Below are 19,587 nucleotides of genomic sequence, written 5' to 3'. Positions count from 1 at the left end.
GTGAGAGACAGCCTGCTCTGATCTGGGCTGGGTGTTTAGCCTATGGCCATGTCTACACTACACAATTATGTCTACCTAACTTACATCTGCATACAGCCACCACAGGTATTAAATCACTTGTGTCGGCAGTATGCGTCCTCACCAGGACGCGTGTATCGATCGTACTGTCAGTGCAGAGCATTGTGGGACGGCTCCTGAAAGCCAGTCACAGTCAATGAAAGCAATGCAGGGTCTGCACTGACACTGCATCCATCTAATTACATTGACCTTGGCTCTCCACCGCTCGGGGAGGTGGTGTTACTAAAGTGCCACAGAGAGGAACTTACATCAGCGGGAGCCAAACGTAAATGAAGAGATTTCCACAGCTAGGTCGACGCAAAGCATCTTACGTCAACCTAACAGTGTAGCGTAGACCAGGCCTATGTTACGCTGCTGGGGCTGGAGTTGTCACAGGACTACAGAGGTGAACGGAGTCTGAAGTTTCCAGCCCGTGTATGCAGCGATCATGGGAAGGGAACAGGGCATGAATGACTCATGTTGCTTAGCCTGGATTGTTTTTCTCTTGCTGGCAACCCACCCCCTGTCAGGACCAGGATGTGGGCAGTCTGCCCTAGAGGTTAGACTTTGGAACAGGCACCGGAAGCCAGAGCCAAATGTCAGAGTCAGAAGCCACTACCCAGAGCCAATGGTCAGAGCTAGAATCTGAAGCCAATAATCAGAGCCAGGAGTCAGAAGCCAGGCAAGGATGCAGGGTCGGGTGGGCAGGAGGAGGACCAGAACAGGGCAGGAGCAAGCAGGCACAGGAGCAATTGCACTTATTAAGGCTCTGGGGGGCGCCTGCCCACATCTAAAGGCCCCTCACCCCAGCCTAAGGGGAGGAGCTACTAGACCCAGGTCTCAACTGAATTCAGGGGACCACAAATGAAAAAACAGGGATGAGAGTGAGGGTCACAGGGTCAACAGCAGGGATCCAGAGGGGAACACTAAGCAGAGAACCTTGGACAATGCCCACTGCTCCTCAAAGGTGTCCAGTGGATGTGGCCCAGTGGAACTCTGTCTGGAAATGTGACCTAAGGGAGGATTGGAAATAGACCTCACACTCACAGAGCACCTCCCCGTCCAGCTTCCTCCTCCTGGTATGGTGAACAGCCACCGTGGACAATGCCAGAAGGAGGTCAACGAGGAGGTCTTGCGACTTCATGGGGCCACGGATGGCCATAGATCCGGAGGTGTGGGGAAAAGTGCAGCCAGAACCTGAGGAGGAGGTTCCGGAGGAGCCGGAAAAGGGGCTGCAACCTGGTGCACTCGCAGTAGATGTGCACCAGGGTCTCCCTCTCACCGCAGAAGGGGAAGGTGTCGGGGGAGGTGGTGAACCATGCCAGGTACATGCCCATGCTCACCGCTCCATGAAGGAGCCACCAACTAATATCCCTGGCGAGCTGTGCACAAGAGCAATTGCAGCTGCAGGTATAAGTGTTAAGCTGTGCTGCTGTTGAGCATAAATGCAGAGGTGTTGGCTTCTTTCAGCCAATTGGATGGACTGGTCAATCAGGTGATTTTGCTGAAGCCCAGCTGGGCTCATTAACCTGTCCAAAGGCTAAACCCACTAGCCCCAGCCAGGGAACTCAGCCCCATGGTTCTTGACAGTTCCCTCCCGGTCATTCATATCTCCCACTCATTTTTCTTTTAATCTTACTGGTTGCTTCAGTAAAATCCAGTAGCATGGAGATCCATAGGTTTAAGATAGGAGCAGCATCAAACTCCTGTGCGGTGATGGATGACAGATTATGACAATGGGAGTTAGGCACCTAAATACTTTTGAGGGTCTGGGCCTAAGCAACTTGCCCAAGGTCCCACAGGGAGTCTGTGGTAGAGCAGGGCACTGAATGTGGGTCTATAGCTATGGGAAAGATGAGGTTGCTGGATCAGAGAAGACCTGGAAATACTTCCAGCAATAGAGTTAAAGACAGAAAACAGCCCTGTCTGCTCTGGAGTTCCTAGTCATCTGGCAGAACATTTTTTTGTTTTAAAGTACGTTTGTAGGAAGGTCTAGGGCTGGGAGAGCAGGGAGGCTGCGTGTCAGGATTGAGAGGGAGGAACCCATAATGGGAACAGTAGTTGGGGTTGCAGGTCAGGACTGAGGGCTATTGGCAGAGCTGCATGGGGGGTGCAGACACCAGGAATGGAATAGCAGGGGGCTGCAGGCCAGGACAGAGGGGCATTGGCAGAGCTGGGGGGGGGGGGGGAGGGAGGCCAGAACCGGAGTAGCAGGTGAGGCTGCAGGTTGATATGGAGAAGCACCAACAGAGCATGTGAGGGGAGTCCAGGATTGCAACGCAGGTTGGGATTAAGGGGCATCATTGCACAAAGGGGAAAGTTTGGGCGATGTGCAGCTCAGGCCTCCAAATTCACAAAAGGGGAAGAAATTCCAACTCTTCCAGAAACCCCCTTCCTGGCGGCGATCTCTCGGTTTCCCAGGCTGTTACTGGTGGCTGTACAAGACCACGCTGCCTTGTCAGCCATATGAAATGCTGCAGCACCGGTCACTTCTAACGCTCTGAGCAATGTTGAGCCGCAGCTCTGCCTGCTGCCCGCCTCTGTGTGACTAACCGGTTCCCCCTTGCCGCACAGTCCTACCTGACAGCCCGCCCGGTGTCCGTCTCTCCAAAGCACACCCAGCAGGTACTAGCAGTGGCTCCAGAATCCTCCCATGCATACGCTCCACCCCCTGTCCCTTTAACCCACAGCAGCTGTTATCGCACCAGCCAATTGTAGCTCGTCCTCTTGTCCCAGCCTGTTACTATCACCAAACATCCAATCTGAGCAGGGAGTTTTGCCGAACGAGGGGCAAAGCCAGAGTTTCTGGCCTATCACGATGACTCTGAGACTCTTACTAAGTGGGTCGATCAAGCTCCCTAAGCTCTCTTCTTACTGGCCTGGAGCTGTGGTCATGGCAATGGCTGCCTTGCCCATCCCAGGAGCCCTGCAGCACTGAAAGCTGCCTGGGAGGAGGCAATGGGCGGGACAGAAGTGTTTGTGTGTGCAGGGCAAATGACTAGGGCCCTACCAAATTCACGGCCATTCACGTGTTACAGCGGGATAACTAATGAGCATTTGCTACCTTGCTGCAAAATCCTAGTGGAGACAAGGCACAGCCAGTTTTTGCCAATGTAGCAACATCATCCCCCCAATCTGGTGTGACCCCACCTATCTGTGTTACAGTGAAAGTTACAGACCCTTGTCCCCATAGCGTTTTACAGCAAAACAACTAACATTCCTGGGGATGGCAGGGACCGCCTGAATCAACAAGTTCAGTCCCTGCTATTGCAGAGAACTCTGTCATATACTCCTGTTCATAAACTTATCAAGTAACTATCAGTATCCCTATTTTACAGATGGAGAAACTGAGGCACAGAGCAGGGAAACAACTTGCCTAAGATAACCCATCAGAACTGAGAAGTGAATGCAGCTCTCCTGAGCCCCTGGCCAATGCCCTTATCCCCTAAGCCACACTGCTGTTTTAAGAGGTGTGTCAGGAGTGAGATTTGGCCTCATTCTTCTACACAGCAACCTGAATACCCAGGACAAGGGAAAGCAAAGCCCTGAGCCTGGTGCGTTGAACCACTGAGTCATCCCAACACATCTAAAAATAAAATAAAATAAATGGGCATCCATTCCACTACCTGCCACGTGCCAAGTGAGTGTTCTGCCATCTGAGCTAATTCCCCAGCTGTTAGCTAACTCACTTTAGAAACACACCCTTTTTTAGCAGTGAAGACAGCCTTAGTACTGCTTTTGGGGGTCGCCTCCATTGTTTGCAGCTGTCTTTACATCGAGGGGTTTAATTGCTCCTCCTCTTGAGCGTGAAGGAGGCTGAATGGGGCAGCCAATGGCTTGAACTAGGGCTGTGATTGTCTTGGGATGCACCTTTCAGCATCACACCGTGTTTCATTAGCAACAGAGCATTGTGTGTAGGAAACAGACCGTGATGAGTCCTGCTGAGTGGCCAGTGCTTTACGCTGAGGCTCTCACTTTTGTGCACATGTAGCCTCAACCTGACCCCGGCTTGTGTTCCTGAGACCCTGGTGCCACACCAAATCCCGTCCCTCCTGAATCTCTTTCTCCAGTTGTTATTTGTATTGCAGTTAGGGTGCCCAGACAGCAAGTGTGAAAAATCAGGACGGGGGCGGGGGGGTAATAGGAGCCTATATAAGAAAAAGCCCCAAATATCGGGACTGTCCCTATAAAATTGGGACATCTGGTCACCCTAATTGCAGTAGTTCCTAGGAGCCCCATTCAGTGACCATTGTGCTAGGCACTGCATAAAGTGAGGCCCCCCCACCAAAGAGCATACAGCAGTTTCACTCACAATACATGCAGTTTCCAAGCTGCAGCTAGGGTGACCAGATGTCCCGATTTTATAGGAACAGTCCCAGTGTTTGGGGCTTTTTCTTATGTAGGTGCCTATTACCCCCCACCCCCTGTCCCGATTTTTCACACTTTCTATCTGGTCACCCTAGCTGCAGCTGGGATACTGATTTTATTTCTGGGCACCGAGCAGAGATTGGATGGCCCCGGGTAGACACCCCACATAGAACTCTCATTCCCAGAGGTTTCCTGTCCTGAAGCCGGCATCCAGTGGGGTGCGGATCTGCCGCTCTATCTGGCTGTTTACCTCTCAATCCCGCCCTGCTGGAAAATTGGAGGCCAGAGTGTCTGACAGGTTGCAGGCATGGGCAGGGCTTCTCCAGTGCCTTTGCCTTTGAGGGAAGGGCACTGGTTGTTAACCAGCTGGTCCTTTCCATGCTCTGGCACTGGTTCCAGAGGCACCAGAACCGGGGGCTGGGCCCTCCCACTTTTTGAAAGTGGTGGGGCCTGGCCCGTCCACTTTTCACCTGGGCAGACCCCGTCCCCTTCCTCTCCTCTTCCCCCTGAGAGCCCCCCGCCCGAGCCATGCCACCATGGAGCCTGTCCAGGGAGCCTTGGCAGCAGCTGTGGGGAGCCACTTTTGGGAGGGCTTCGGCGCCCCTGACCGGTTCAAAGTCCTGTGTCCACTCCTGGGTACCCTGGCCAACCTCCAGAGGAAGGTCCTGGAGTTCTTTTGGCCAGGGAAGCACTGGGTCTCTTCAGTGTCCTGAGCCTTCATCTGGAAGAGGGATGGTAGGGCCTGGTGCATACACAGCGAGGTTCATACTTTCCGTCTTCAGGCTCTGCAGAGGCTCCTTTCTAGAGCTCATGGTGTGACATGGATCCAGTTATGGCACACCTTCCTCCGCCACCTCTGAGGGCTCTGATACGACTGGCAGCTCTTTAACTCCAGCCAAGAGTCTCCCTCAAGATGCCTCTGAGCTGCTGGTCTTTTACCAGGACCTCCTCAATACCTGGAAGTTGACCTCTGCAGCTAGGTCCGTTGTGGCTACCGAGGCTGTCAACTCCCAGTTGAACCCTGGTTCCACAATCTACATCGTGTGGCACAGGTGGTGGAGGTGCCCCCAGTGCACAGGAGATTGGTCCTGGCTGGTGTCATCAAAGTCGGAGACCTCCTGGACTACAGTCAGCAGGACTAGGTGGATACTGTACACTCGCCTAGCATATGGGGTTGTCCACCCCATGTGTCCCCCACCTCATGCTCCAGGATGGAAAGGCTGCCCTGCCCCATGCCTCTGTATCTTTCCTTGAGTGAGTCCTGTAGCAAGGTGTTCCCCACCCACCTGTATCCCCTGGCCCTTGCCCTGCAAGCCAGCTGCCTCAAACCTCCCATATGAGCGCCACTTCCGAGCTGCATCACAGGAACAACTACAGAAGCTTGAACTCCATACTATCCATTTCCTCGCTTTTGTGTTCTGCCCTGATATGAAATGGGGGGACCTTTTGCCATCTGTGGAGGGCTAGGAGCCCCGGTGGGCCAGCCTGTATTCCACCTTGGTTCCACAGCCTGCTGGGGATATAGGTTGGCAGCTCCTCCATGGAGCCATGAGCACGGACACAATGCTGACACGGTTTTCAGACTCCCTGACACTTGTTTTCCTTGTGGCGAGAGAGAAACCTTGAGGCATGCATATTTACTGTGCACCAGCTTGCAGCCGTTTTCCTGCCTCCTCCAGAACCTCTTGCTGAGGTTCTGGCTTCACTTTTCCTCGCACCTTTTTATTTACTCTCTCCTGATCTGTGGCCACGTGAAGTCACGGGACCTCCTCGTCAACCTCCTCCGGGAGTTGGCCATGTATCTACTAAGGAAGAGGGGATAGGACAGGGGGGTTTCTTGCAAACATGACTGTGGGGCTCAAATTTGTGCACTTGTCAATTCATGTCTCTGGGCAGGGTTCCTCTGGGCAGTGCCCATTAGCTCCCTGGACTCTTTTTAGGAGTAGTGGCCGCTGTCTAGGGTCCTCTACTCAATGTCCCCCTCTGGAACCCTGCTTGTAAACGTACAACCCTCACTCCCATTCCTGTCTTTTTCATTTGTTGTTCCCCGAAATTAGTTGATCCCGATGTTGGATTTTTTTGTCCTTCCCCTCTGAGGAGGGGGAGGACTTCTGGTTTACTAGATGGATCCCCTTTGGGGATTCATCGCATACATGGGGACCAAATAGGCCTGAAGCAAGGCAGGGACAGCCCTTCTGTGTGGCTCTAGGAACTCCATTCACTTCTGGGTCCCCTTCCTGCCAGAGAGAATAATGGCAGATTGGAAGGTGTTCTAAGAGAAGAACAGCTAAAAATGGCTGGAGGGACTGACTCAGGAGTTAAGAATAAAAATTGCTAAATATGTCTAAGCTTGGGTAAGAACTGACTGAGAGGCATGGAAAGGGACAACGGCTGAGACAAACGAGGGGGTTGTTGAGGGGCATTCAAGGGGTGTGGCTGGCAGCAAGTGCCTGAAATTGACAAGAGAGACATTCAGGGCTGAATAGCAGGAACCTATTCTTAGCAGCGAGAGAAGGTTTTCTGTTCTATACAGGCTCTTATCCCACTCTCATCACTGCAGGATCTTTGCATTATGCAATAAGACTAACATCTGCCCCATGGGGGTCATTCTTTCTCTTATCCTCTACCGAGGGGGAGAATCCTGCATGCCGTGGTTTGTTTAGGTAGGGTTGTGTCTATGTCCACACTGTTCTGTGTTTATGTCAGAGAAGGCTGGTCGGAGAAGTGAGCCTGGCACTAGGAGTGGAAGTCAAGCAGGGTTGGGATGGTCCTGGTTTCCCAGAGGATTTTGTTCCACATTTTCGGACCGGCCGCCGAGAAAGCTTGGTCTCCTGCACAGACAAACTTGGTCTCCTGCTGGCTTTCCCCCCATTTGATTTTCCTCTCCTTTCTTTCACCCTTGTACTCCCATGTCTTTGTAGATCTCCCTGCAACCCTGGCACATTCCAGGGTTCTATGAATCCAGACTATTGTGTTCTTTTAAAATTGCATTTAAGAATTTGAGGTTTTATTGGCAAAGGTAACAACAACAAATCAACACTGCTATTTCAGAGAGACCATTTAGGAAATAGCACTCATACGAAATCCCAGCTCCCGTCCACAAGCCCCAACCATGTCTACATACATTGTTATTAATTATGTTGTGTATTGTGATGACGTCTAGAGTCCCAGTCATGGACCAGGACCCCATTGTGCTAGGTGCTGTACACATGCAGAACTGCAAGATGGTCCCTGCCCCAAAGAGCTTGCAATCTAAGGCCACATCTACTCTCAAAAGTTTTGCCAATAGTATTTTTGCCAGCATACGCGGCTGCTGTTCCAATGTCACCAGCATGGCCTTTGCCAGTACCGCGCAGCCTCACTGTGAGAGACTGTGTCAGCAAATGACACGCTGCACTGTGAGTAGGTACCCGTGCCTCCTGTGTCACTGTCCAGCGCACTGCCTTGTGGGTCATTTTTGAAGTAGGGGCAGGGACTTTTTGTTCTGTTTGTAGAGCACCGAGCACCAAGGGGTCCTGACTAAGGTCCCTAGGCACTACGGTAACACAATATAAGAATAATGAATAATGCCAGCACTCCCTTGGGTGAGCGCATCCCTTGGTCTAAATAAGGATAAAAGGTGTGTTTTTAACACGTTAAAATCCCAGTATAGACAAAGTGGCTGTAGGTTTAATATGGGTCTACCTTGACAAGCTAACGTGTTAAAACTGCATCTCACCTGGTCTGCACTATGATTTCACCACGTTAGTTAACAGATATGGGCTAACACGTGTTAAAATCACACCTTGTTCCCTAGGAAAGACAAGACTGGAGTGTAGCTAGTGATTTAACCTGCATCTGTGCTAAACAGACCCTGCCTAATGCCCATAGTGTACCCATCAGCTCCAGGGTTGAGAAAGCATAGTTCCTGCCATGCCAGGAGCCGTAAGGGAGGTCAACCCATTATACTGGCATTAGAAGAATAAAGGTGATGACACTGAGCACTTTATAACACCCCAGAGATTTATGAAATCTCCCAATGCCTCTACTGTACTGTTGTACAGCCAGGGGCAAGACTGTGCATAGAACCCATAGAACTCCCAACACCCCTGCTTTAACCACTAGACCTCTCTCCTCCTGGAGCTGGAAACCAGGGAGCCTGACTCCCAGCCCTCTGCTCCAACCCACTAGACCCCACAGAATGGAATAGATCTCAGGAGTCATGACTCTGAGCCCCCCTATTCTGATCCATGAGATCCCACTCCCAGAACCAGGAATACACCTGAACCCCCACCCTATCCCCATCCTTCTAAGCACTAGACCCTACTTCCTGCCCCTTGCTCTAACTACTAGACTCTACTCCCAGAACTAGGAGTCAAACCAAGACGCCTTGACTCCTAGTCCAGGCTATGCTTATGCCTTTGGGAAACTGGTTCAAAGCTGAAGGTGACTGGGCATCGCTGCCTGTGATGGCATAAGTATCACAGTTCAGTGCCAAGCGCACGGCATATGGAACAGCTTGTAAAGCCACACAGGTGGGATCCCATGCTGGGGAAAGCTGGACACAGCATGGGCTGTGCTACTGGACACAGCTGCTTTGGATGAAGAAAAGGAGGGGCATTCGTGGGAAGGGAGGCGTGGGCATAAAACAGGTAACCCCTTCCTTCCCACCACTCAGGGTCACGTTGGTGGAGTGCAGCCAAGCCTCCAGGTCCCGCAAGCTGCAGTGGCAAAGCAGAGAGACCTCCTGGAGATTCAGGAATGCTAGTGCCTGGAGCGGCTGAAGAGCAGATGGTGACAGAGTCACCAAGGGGTTGCCCTGCAGCCCTAGCACCTGCAGGGAGCGCAGGTCCCGGAACAGCCCATCAGGAAGCATGGCCATGAGGTTCCCAGATAGGTCCAGAGCCTGGAGAGACACCAGCCCCTGGAAGAGGCCCTCAGGTAAGGTCTGGAGGTTGTTTCTGCTGAGATTCAAGGCTGCCAGCCTGTCTAGATGGTGGAAGACATCCACACAGCCCCCTGCATTCCAGACGATATTCAGGGAGTTCTCGGAAAGGTCCAGCACCCTGAGCTGGCTGTGCCTGGGCATGGCTCTGTCCTGGTGCTCAGAGCACCTTGAGATCAGGTTGTGTGAAAGGTTCAGGAACTGCAAGGCAGGGATGCCCCTCAGCTCGTTCCAGAGCCCTCTCAGGTCTTGCATGCGGTTGGAAGACAAGTCGAGGAAGGTCAGATTCGTGGAAAGCTTCCCGATTCCCCAGGCGTCCTTGATCCTGTTCTGGCCCAGCAGCAGGCGCTCCAGGGCAGGGAGCCGCCCTGGCAGCACGCGCGAGAGGGCATTGTCCTGCAGATTCAGCGTCCGCAGGGTCCTCAGTCCCTCCAGGGCATTGTGCTGGATGGCCCCAATGTGGTTGGACTTGAGGTTGAGGTGCAGCAGTGGGGAAGAGCTTAGGCTCTGGAGAGACTCCATGTTCAGCTCCCCCAGCAGATTGTGCGAGAGGTCCAGGGTCCAGAGGTGCTGCAGTCCAGCAAAGGCCTCCCCACGGATCTCGTGGATCTGATTGGATGCCAGGCGCAGTGCACGCAGCTCAGGGAGACCCGAGAAGACCAAAGGCCCCAGCTTGGAGAGGAAGCCATGAGACATGTCGAAAGAGAGGACCCTGCTCTGGCTGAGCCCTGAGAAGGTGCTGGCAGAGAGGCCCCGCAGGTTATTGAACCCGAACCCCCTCCCAATGGCCCCCGAGTGCTGCAACTTCAGATGCCGTATCTGGGCACCTGCCATGACCTTAAAGAACCGTTCAGCACTACCCACATCCCATGAGTTGGAGGATACATCCAGGGTTTCCACTGTGATGTTGCGGAAGGGACTGGGGCAGGAGTGGTTGTTCCAAGGGTCCCTATAGGACAGCAGATTGGATGAGAGATCTAGGAGGGACAGGTGTCGTCCCCCAAGGTGGGTCAGATCCTCCCCGCAGATTGTCTTGATCTTGTTAAGCCGGAGCTGGAGGACAGCCAGCAGCTTCAAGCCTTGAAAAAAGGAATCGGGTCTCAGCCTCTTTATCTGGTTCCCTGTGAGATCCAGCCTTTTGAGGGACACTAAATCCTGGAAGTAGCCACCCTCCAGCACGGTCTCATCAAGGCCATTGGCATCCAGCAGGAGCACCTCGAGCTGCCGCAAGCCTGCCAAGGCCGTGGGTTGGAGGCTCAGCTTCCTGTTGCCCCCGAGGTCCAGGAACGTGATATTGGCCACCTTCTCAAAGGCCTTCTCTCCAATGGAGAGTGATCCCCCCAGCTGACATCCCAGAGACAGCTTCCTGAGCCTCTCCAGCCTGGGGAAGGAGGAGGCCGAGATGTTGGAGAGGAGGTTGAAATTCAGCAGAAGGATCTGGGTGGATGGGTCAATTTCTGGCAGTGTCTCATGGTGTTGAGCCTGGCAGCTGGAGACCACTGAAGACTGGACCCTGGAGGCGTGACAGCTCTGAACTTCAGCCAGGGCAGGACTAGAGCCCAGCAACCAGAGCGCTAGGAGCCAAAGTTGTCTGAGCATAGTGGAACCTGCCAAAGAATAAGAACGATGTTACTCCACAGCACCCACTCCTGTAATGGGACATTTATACTGTGCCTGCTAGTGGTGCTAAGTGCAGGTACAACCCACACCCATTCTGTGCAGCATGCTAGCCCCCACCAGTGACGGCTGGGAGATATATAGTGGTTGATGAGGCTGCTACAGGCATAATAAAGCTGTCTCTCTTAGCCCAGGCAGTAGAGGTTCTTGCTTGAGATCCCAGGTTTGATTCCTACTACTAACAACCCACCCAGAGGACTGGTGTTATACAGAGATAGCAAGATATCTAAAAAGGGACTGGTCTACTGCTATTGATTTTAGCTGGAAGGTGCTCAGACACCACTGTGATGGGCTGCAAGATAAAACCCATAGATAGTGGGCTTCTGCCTCTCCCTGGGACAGCAAGAAGGGTCTCCAGAGCTGGTAAGACTCTGTCAAGATATATTTTTTTTCTGACAAAACGTGGCTTTTTGTCCAAGACTGAGTACTTTGTGGAAAATTTTAATTTCATGGAAAAATTTCCACTTGTCTGATTAAAAAACCTGGAAACTGAAAAATGTTTCAGTAAAATAATGTTGGTTTTGGGTAAAAGTTGTTCATCTTTTGGTTAAAAATCAACTTTTCATCTTCAGTGTGTTTTCTTGGATAATAATTTTTGGTTTTTGAAAAACAATATTTTTTAATGGAAAACTGGAAAAAATTGCCCCCCGTTTTCGTATTATTTTTTTCCTCACAGAAACAAGAACTTCCCACAGGAGCTGTAATTTATTAAAATAATAAAGACACTTGGCATTTTCTGAGCAGCTCTGCCTCTAACTAAGAGCCTGGGCTTGGGTCGAATATGGAGAGAGAGGGCCATCCCAGGTGCTATGGGGCTCGTAACTGGACTCTTTGTGGGCTGGATAGGGTCTCAAGTGAGGTGTTTGTACAGCACCGGGCACAATGGGGCCCTGAGCCATGACTGGGGCTCCTAGGTACTACTTTGATACAGATCATTAAGGTGGAAGGGGGTCTGTCTGTGATCCCTGCCCTGAGCAGGTTGCAGGGCAGGAGATCTTAATCTGGGGGTCACAAGCAGGTGACTTCTCTTTCTTTCCCAATTTAAGAACATAAGAATGGCCTTACTGGGTCAGACCAAAGGTCCATCTAGCCCAGAATCCTGTCTTCCGACAATGGCCAATGCCAGGTGCCCCAGAAGGAATGAACAGAAAATCATCAAGCTCCAGCCCCTGTCACTCATTCCCAGCTTCTGGCAAACAGAAGCTAGAGACACCATTCCTGCCCATCCTGGCTAATAGCCATTGATGGACCCATCCTCCATGAATTTATCTAGTTCTTTTTTGAACCCTGTTATGGTCTTGGCCTTCACAACATCCTCTGGTAAGGAGTTCCACAGGTTGACTATGTGTTGTGTGAAGAAATACTTGCTTTTATTTGTTTTAAACCTGCTGCCTATTAATTTAATTTGGTGACCCCTAGTTCTTTTGTTATGAGAAGTAGTAAACAACACTTCCTTATCTACTTTCTCTACACCAGTCATGATTTTATAGACCTCAATCATATCTCCCCTTAGCCATCTCTTTTCCAAGCTGAAAAGTCCCAGTCTTATTAATCTCTCCTCATAGGGAAGCCATTCCACACCCCTGATCATTTTTGTTGCCCTTTTCTGAACCTTTTCCAATTCCAATATATCTTTTTTGAGATGGCGCGACCACATCTGCACACAGTATTCAAGATGTGGGCGTACCATGGATTTATATAGAGGCAACATGATATTTTCTGTCCTATTATCTATCCCTTTCTTAATTATTCCCAGCATTCTGTTCGCTTTTTTGACTGCCGCTGCACATTGAGTGGATGTTTTCAGAGAACTATCCACAATGACTCCAAGATCTCTTTCTTGAGTGGTAACAGCTAATTTAGACCCCATCATTTTATATGTATAGTTGGGATTATGCTTTCCAATGTGCATTACCTTTGCATTTATCAACATTAAATTTCATCTGCCATTTTGTTGCCCAGTCACCCAGTTTTGAGAGATCCTTTTGTAGCTCTTCACAGTCTGCCTGGGTCTTAACTATCTTTAGTAATTTTGTATCATCTGCAAATTTTGCCATCTCACTGTTTACCCCTTTTTCCAGATCATTTATGAATATGTTGAATAGGACTGGTCCAAGTACATACCCCTGGGGGACACCACCATTTACCTCTCTCCATTCTGAAAACTGATCATTTATACCTTCCCTTTGTTTCCTATCTTTTAACCAGCTAACAATCCATGAGTGCACCTTCCCTCTTATCCCATGGTAGCTTACTTTGCATAAGAGCCTTTGGTGAGGAACCTTGTCAAAGGCTTTCTGAAAATCTAAGTACACTATATCCACTGGATTCCCTTGGTCCACATGCTTGTTGACCCCCTCAAAGAATTCTAGTAGATTGGTGAGGCATGATTTCCCTTTACTAAAACCATAATTTGTTGACTCTTCCTCAACAAATTATGTTCATCTATATGTCTGACAATATTGTTATTATAGTTTCAACCAGTTTGCCTGGTACTGAAGTCTGGCTTACAGGCCTGTAATTGCCGGGATCACCTCTGGAGCCCTTTTTAAAAATTGGCGTCACATTAGCTATCCTCCAGTCATCTGGTACAGAAGCTGATTTAAATGATAGGTTACAGACTACAGTTAGTAGTTCTGCAATTTCACATTTGAGTTCCTTCAGAACTCTTGGGTGAATACCATCTGGTCCTGGTGACTTATTGCTGTTTAATTTATCAATTTGTTCCAAAACCTCCTCTAATGATACCTCAATCTGGGACAGTTCCTCAGATCTGTCACCTAAAAAGAATGGCTCAGGCTCGGGAATTTCCCTCACATCCTCAGCCGTGAAGACCGATGCAGAGAATTCATTTAGTTTCTCTGCAATGGCCTTATCGTCCCTTATTGTCTCCTTTAGCACCTTGATCGTCCAGTGGCCCCACTGGTTGTTTAGCAGGCTTCTTGCTTCTGATGTACTTAAAAAAAAATTGCTATTACTTTTTGAGTCTTTGGCTAGCTGTTCCTCAAATTCTTTTTTGGCCTTCCTAATTGTATTTTTACACTTCATTTGTCAGTGTTTATGCTCCTTTCTATTTTCCTCACTAGGATTTAACTTCTACTTTTTAAAGGATGCCTTTTTGCCTCTCACTGATTCTTTTACTTTGTTGTTTAGCCACGGTGGCTCTTTTTTGGTTCTCTTACTATGTTTTTTTATTTGGGGTATACATTTAAGTTGAGCCTCTAGTATGGTGTCTTTAAAAAGTTTCCACGCAGCTTGCAGAGATTTCACTTTTGGTGCTGTACCTTTTAATTTCTGTTTAACTAACCTCCTCATTTTTGTGTAGTTCCCCTTTCTGAAATGAAATGCTACAGTGTTGGGCTGCTGTGGTGGATATTACATTTAATTATATTATGGTCAATATTACCAAGCGGTCCAGCTATATTCACCTCTTGGACCAGATCCTGTGCTCCACTTAGGACTAAATCAAGAATTGCCTGTCCTCTGGTGGGTTCCAGGACCAGCTGCTCCAAGAAGCAGTCATTTAAGGTGTCAAGAAACTTTATCTCTGCATCCCGTCCTGAGGTGACATGTACCCAGTCAATATGGGGATAATTTAAATCCTGCATTATTATTATTGAGTTTTTTATTTTAATAGCCTCTCTAATCTCCCTGAGCATTTCACAGTCACTATCACCGTCCTGGTCAGGTGATCGGTAATATATCCCTACCACTATATTCTTATTATTAGAGCATGGAATTTCTATCCATAGAGATTCTATGGTACAGTTTGATTAATTTACGATTTTTACTTCATTTGATTCTACGTTTTCTTTCACATATAATGCCACTCCCCCACCAGCAAGACCTATTCTGTCCTTCCGATATATTTTGTACCCTGGTATTACTGTATCCCACTGATTATCCTTATTCCACCAAGTTTCTGTGATGCCTATTATATCAATATCCTCATTTAATACGAGGCACTCCAGTTCACCCATTTTATTATTTAGACTTCTAGCAATTCTATGCTAGAAATACCAATTTCTATTGTGCTGTAAGGTGCAGGCACAAGTAAAGCCAGGAGGCTCTCCAGGGTAGCTGAGCATGCCTTTCTCTCCCATCAGTGTCCTCATATCCTGGCTACCTCAGGGATTGGGTACAGGGCACTGTGCATTGAGGGAATGGGGAGACCACTGGATTCCCTCTCCAGGGCAGTGACTGCTAGCAGTAACCAACAACTGCCCAGTAGCATATGAGAAATGAGCGTGACCAGTCTCAGCTCAGCTCCCAGGGAACCAGGTGACCATAACTGGCCCCTTCATCTCAGTAGAGGGCCGCAGGGACAGTGCTCCCCTCTAGCAGCCATACTCAAAAGGCAGCACCCAGGCATGCTGGCCGGGAAGCTTGCACTGCAGGCATCCTGCTCTATCCCTTTGCAGAACTCTCCCTCCCACCCAGCATCTCCCCCATCCCTACCAGACCCTCTACTCACCCCAAGGGAGCGAAGATTTGTGCTGGAGACACCACACAGCAGCCACGTTCACCACCTGCGCCCTCTGCCATCCACCCGTCTGCTCCGGCTTTATTTAAGCCCCCACCACGGAAGAAGACAGCTGCTCCCAGAAGGCTCCGGCCCCCACCTCAGCTGCTGTTTACTCAGCGGGTGTTCAGGAACTTGCAAAATGGGAAGTTGGGGGAAATTCCCCTCCTGGCCCCCTCTTGCAGTTATTGCTTCCTCAGGCCTTTGCGGTGAACGGTCGCGGGTCACCCTAGCAAGCTGGTGTGAGTGGCCTTACATCTTCTTGAGTCAATGAGCCGCAGCCCTACTCTCAGCCCTGTTGCTCTAACCACTAGACATCACTCCCCACCCAGAGCTGGAACAGAACCCAGGAGTCCTGACTCCCAGTCTCCTACTTATACCAGTAAACGTGGGAAAGGCTGGCCACTTGGAAGGGGGCTCAGGATGCTTCAGACCAAAACCTTGTGCAATCTTGGCCCCTGAGGCAGATTCCTTCTTCATTCCCGCTGGTGACCAGCTCCAAGCCTGAAGAGTGAGGCTGGAGAACTCCTGGGTTGTTGCTGGCTTGGACACACCCTCCCTGTGTGCGCATGAGCAGATCACTGAACCTCTCTGGGCCTCAGTTTCCCATCTGTGAAATGGGAAGAATAATTGTTCCTCTGCCTTGTCTATTTAGATTGTCCTGGGACAGGGGCTGAATGTCTGTGCAGCACCTGGCAGAATGGGGCCCCAATCTTGATCAAGCATAGGCAGCCCCCAGCACAGTGGAGGCCCCACTCTCGGTCAGGGTCTGTGAAGCACCTGGCACAATGCAGGCCCTAATCTTGATCAGGGTTTGTGCAGCACTCCATACAATGCGGCTCTGATTTCAGTCACCGTCTGTGCTACAATGGGGCCCAAGTCTCAATGAAGGACTGTGCAGTGCCTGGCCCAATGGAGCCCGATCTCATCAGGGCTCTGTAGGGGCTACTGCACTGCCAATGGTAAATGCTGCTCCAACACTGAAATGGTAACCGGGGGCCCTAGCCAGGACCACGTTTTGGCGCTATGTTAGGAGGGAGGAAAAGGAGACAAGACCCGCAGCTGGAACTGCTCTGTGATGACACTTGACATTTCAACCGTGCCAGGAGAGAGCCTGGCCAGGGAGAACCAAACTCCCACACCACTGCCTCCTAGAACTGGTATTTTCCCAGGTTGTGATTTACCTCCGTGTCAGAGCATGTTCGCTTGCCCAACCCTGGAATCTCCCTGAGCGGCGCTGCAGGGCACAAGGGGTTAAACTCTCTGCGCACAGAGTGTCCCAGGACCCCGGGTAACTACAGGGTGCTCGGGAGTGTTACCCAACTGTGGCCCTTTCATCACAGCCTGAACTAGTGCCAGGTCATGGGGCACGTGCCGTCCTCTGAAGCAAACAGGATCGGTCCAAGTTACGAAACCAGGGGTGTTCTGACTGCATAGGGGCCCAGCGTTGGGGATGCAGGAAGCACCACGCAGCTGTGAAAAGGCCCCTTCTAAGCAAGAAGCTCTTGCTGCCCTTGGGGTGGGTAGTAAAGAAAGAGCCGACTGCTGTGAGCTGGTTACCCCCTAGAGTTAAGCCTGGCCAGGATGTAGATGGGAGATCAGGTAGAGGTGTTGCAGGGAGTGGTGTAGGTTGCCTCTCCTTGGGATCAGTGCAGATGCCCCCATGTGTTGCGAGGGGGCACTGTGGTACAGGGAGTGGGGTGGGGGCTCAGTAAGGGGGCACTGTCCCCTCAGAGTCAGTGCTGGCACCAGTGTGGCATTAAGGGGTGTTGTGCTGCATGGAGCAGGGTAGGGGGCACACTCCCCTAAGCAGCAGTGCTGATACTACCAGGGCACTGTGTGGTGGGATACCCTGCTGGTTGGTGTGGCGCCCGCTGCTCTGCTGTAGTTTTTTGGCAGACACACAATGCTGTGGTTCTAACCCCTCGTGCAGATTAAAGACATTTTTCCCAAGCGCAGAAGCATTAAATGCACCTCACTACCCAAATGCCAGCCTAGGTCAGTTCTGTCATCAGTCGCCCCTGATAGTCCCAGGTAGATCAGGGGTGGGGGCTGTCCCTCCCCTTTTACTCCCTGTCCTAAACTGATGCTTTGGCACAGTGTTAATGCTTGCTACACTCTACACCAGAAACAGGTAAATTTCAGCAAGTGGTGAGCAGTCTTTGTATAAACAGCGGTGGTGTCCCACCCCAGAGGCAGCTAAACCTAAAGGTATATGTACACCGCTGATTAAGGTGTAAGTGTAGCAAGGCTAGACTTACGCCTCTAGCTTTCATATAGCTAGCACGAGTAACAACAGCAATGACGCTGTGGTGGCACAGGCATCAGCATGGGCTAGCAATCCCAGGAGAAGCCTGCCAGGGACCATGGCTACTTATCTGAGTGGCTAGCCTGTGTTGAAGTCTATGATGCCACATCTGCACGGGTGTCGTTACCTGCACCCTCTAGACTAAAGCTAGCAGTGGTATGCTCTCTCACACTAGTCACACCTTCATCTGCGGTACAGACATACCCTTGGCACTGGGTGAGTGGTCTTTGTATAAACAGCTGCCATGGCCCACCCAAGAGGCAGGTGCAAGTGAGGCGTAGGGTATGTCTACACTTAAACCATTACAGCTACAGCCGCGCCACTGTAGCGCTTCAGTGTAAAGAGTACCTGTGCCGACAGGAGGGTTCTCCCATCTGTGTAGATAATCCACCTCCCGAGAGGCAGTCGCTAGGGTAACAGAAGAATTCTTCCATCAACCTAGCGCCATCTACACCGGAGATTAGGTCAGCATAGCTGCATCTCTCTCCATGTAGTTATACAGCTGTAAGTTCCCAGTGTAAACCACCCTTTGTCTCTCTCTGAAGGATATGACAAACCAATCCCATTTATTGGTAGAATCTGCCCCAGGCAATTACCTCTGACCTGGATGAAAAGTGGATTTAAATTCCTGCACGCACAGTGCTGTTACAAAAACAGAGTGACACTCCACCGCTCCCACCCTGAAGAATGAAGATGGGAGAATCCTGTGGTTTCAGGCCATGGTCACTGCAGGCATTTTCCCTTGTGCATGGCAACCGTACTGTGGTCAGCATCTCCCTTCCTGCAAAAACAGAAGTAAGAGAAAGACAAAGGAAAGTGCAGGGCCATTACTTAATGGGGAAGGAGAGCAAATAATGGCTGACACAGGGGAGGCTGAAGTGTTTAATGCCTTTTTTGTTTCAGTCTTTACTAAAAAGGTTAGTTGGGACCAGATACTTAATACAGTTACTATTAAAAAGGGAGAAGGAAGAACACATTCCAGAATAGGGAAAGAACAGGTTAAAGAATATGTAGCTAAGTTAGATATATTCAAGTCAGCAGGGCCTTCTTAAATGCACCATAGGGTAGTTAAGGAACATGCTGAAGCAATCTGCAAACCAGTAGTGGTTATCTTCAAGAACTCCGGGAGAATGGGTGAGGTCCCAGAGGACTTGGGATAACACCTATCATCTTCCAAAAGGGGGGAAATGGAGGACCCAGGGAATTATAGACTCAGTCTGCCTAACTTTGATACCCAGAAAAAGATACAGGCACAAATTATTAGACAATCAGTTTGTAAGCCCCTAGAGGATAATAAGGTTATAAGGAATAGCCAACGTGGATTTGTCAAGAACAAATCATGCCAAACCAACCTAATTTCCTTCTTTGACAGGATAACTAGCCTAGGGGATAGAGGAGAAGCAGTAGATGTGATATATCTGGACTTGAGTAAGACTTCTGACACAGTCCCACATGACAGTCTCAGAAGCAAACTAGGAAAATATGAAATTACTAAAAAATGGGGGCATAACTGTTCAAACACTGTTCTCAAGGGTAGTTATCAATGGTTTGCTGTAAACTGGGAGGATGTATCTATTTAATATTTCCATTCATGACTTAGATGATGCAGTAGAGAGTATGCTTATAAAAATGCAGATGACACAAAGCTGAAGGGGGTTGCTAGCACTTGGAGGACAGGATTAGAATTCAAAATGACCTTGGATGAATTGGTCTGAAATCAATAGGATGAAA

At 50.1% G+C, this 19,587-nt stretch overlaps 1 protein-coding gene across 1 annotated transcript; it reads right to left on the bottom strand.

Moving 5' to 3' along the window:
* Positions 1–8,983: 8,983 nt before the first annotated feature.
* On the bottom strand, positions 8,984–15,570 carry LOC135881990 (toll-like receptor 5). The gene is made up of 2 exons (XM_065408781.1): positions 15,501–15,570; positions 8,984–10,956 (listed from the first exon to the last, which is right to left on the bottom strand). The coding sequence occupies exon 2, from the start codon at positions 10,946–10,948 to the stop codon at positions 8,984–8,986; it is 1,965 nt and encodes a 654-aa protein (XP_065264853.1). The 5' UTR covers positions 10,949–10,956; positions 15,501–15,570.
* Between the last annotated feature and the right edge of the window lie 4,017 nt (positions 15,571–19,587).

The sequence above is a fragment of the Emys orbicularis genome, chromosome 7 (assembly GCF_028017835.1).
Source record: "Emys orbicularis isolate rEmyOrb1 chromosome 7, rEmyOrb1.hap1, whole genome shotgun sequence".
NCBI classification, from domain to species: Eukaryota; Metazoa; Chordata; order Testudines; family Emydidae; genus Emys; species Emys orbicularis.
This window is presented reverse-complemented; position numbering and strand designations above follow the sequence as displayed.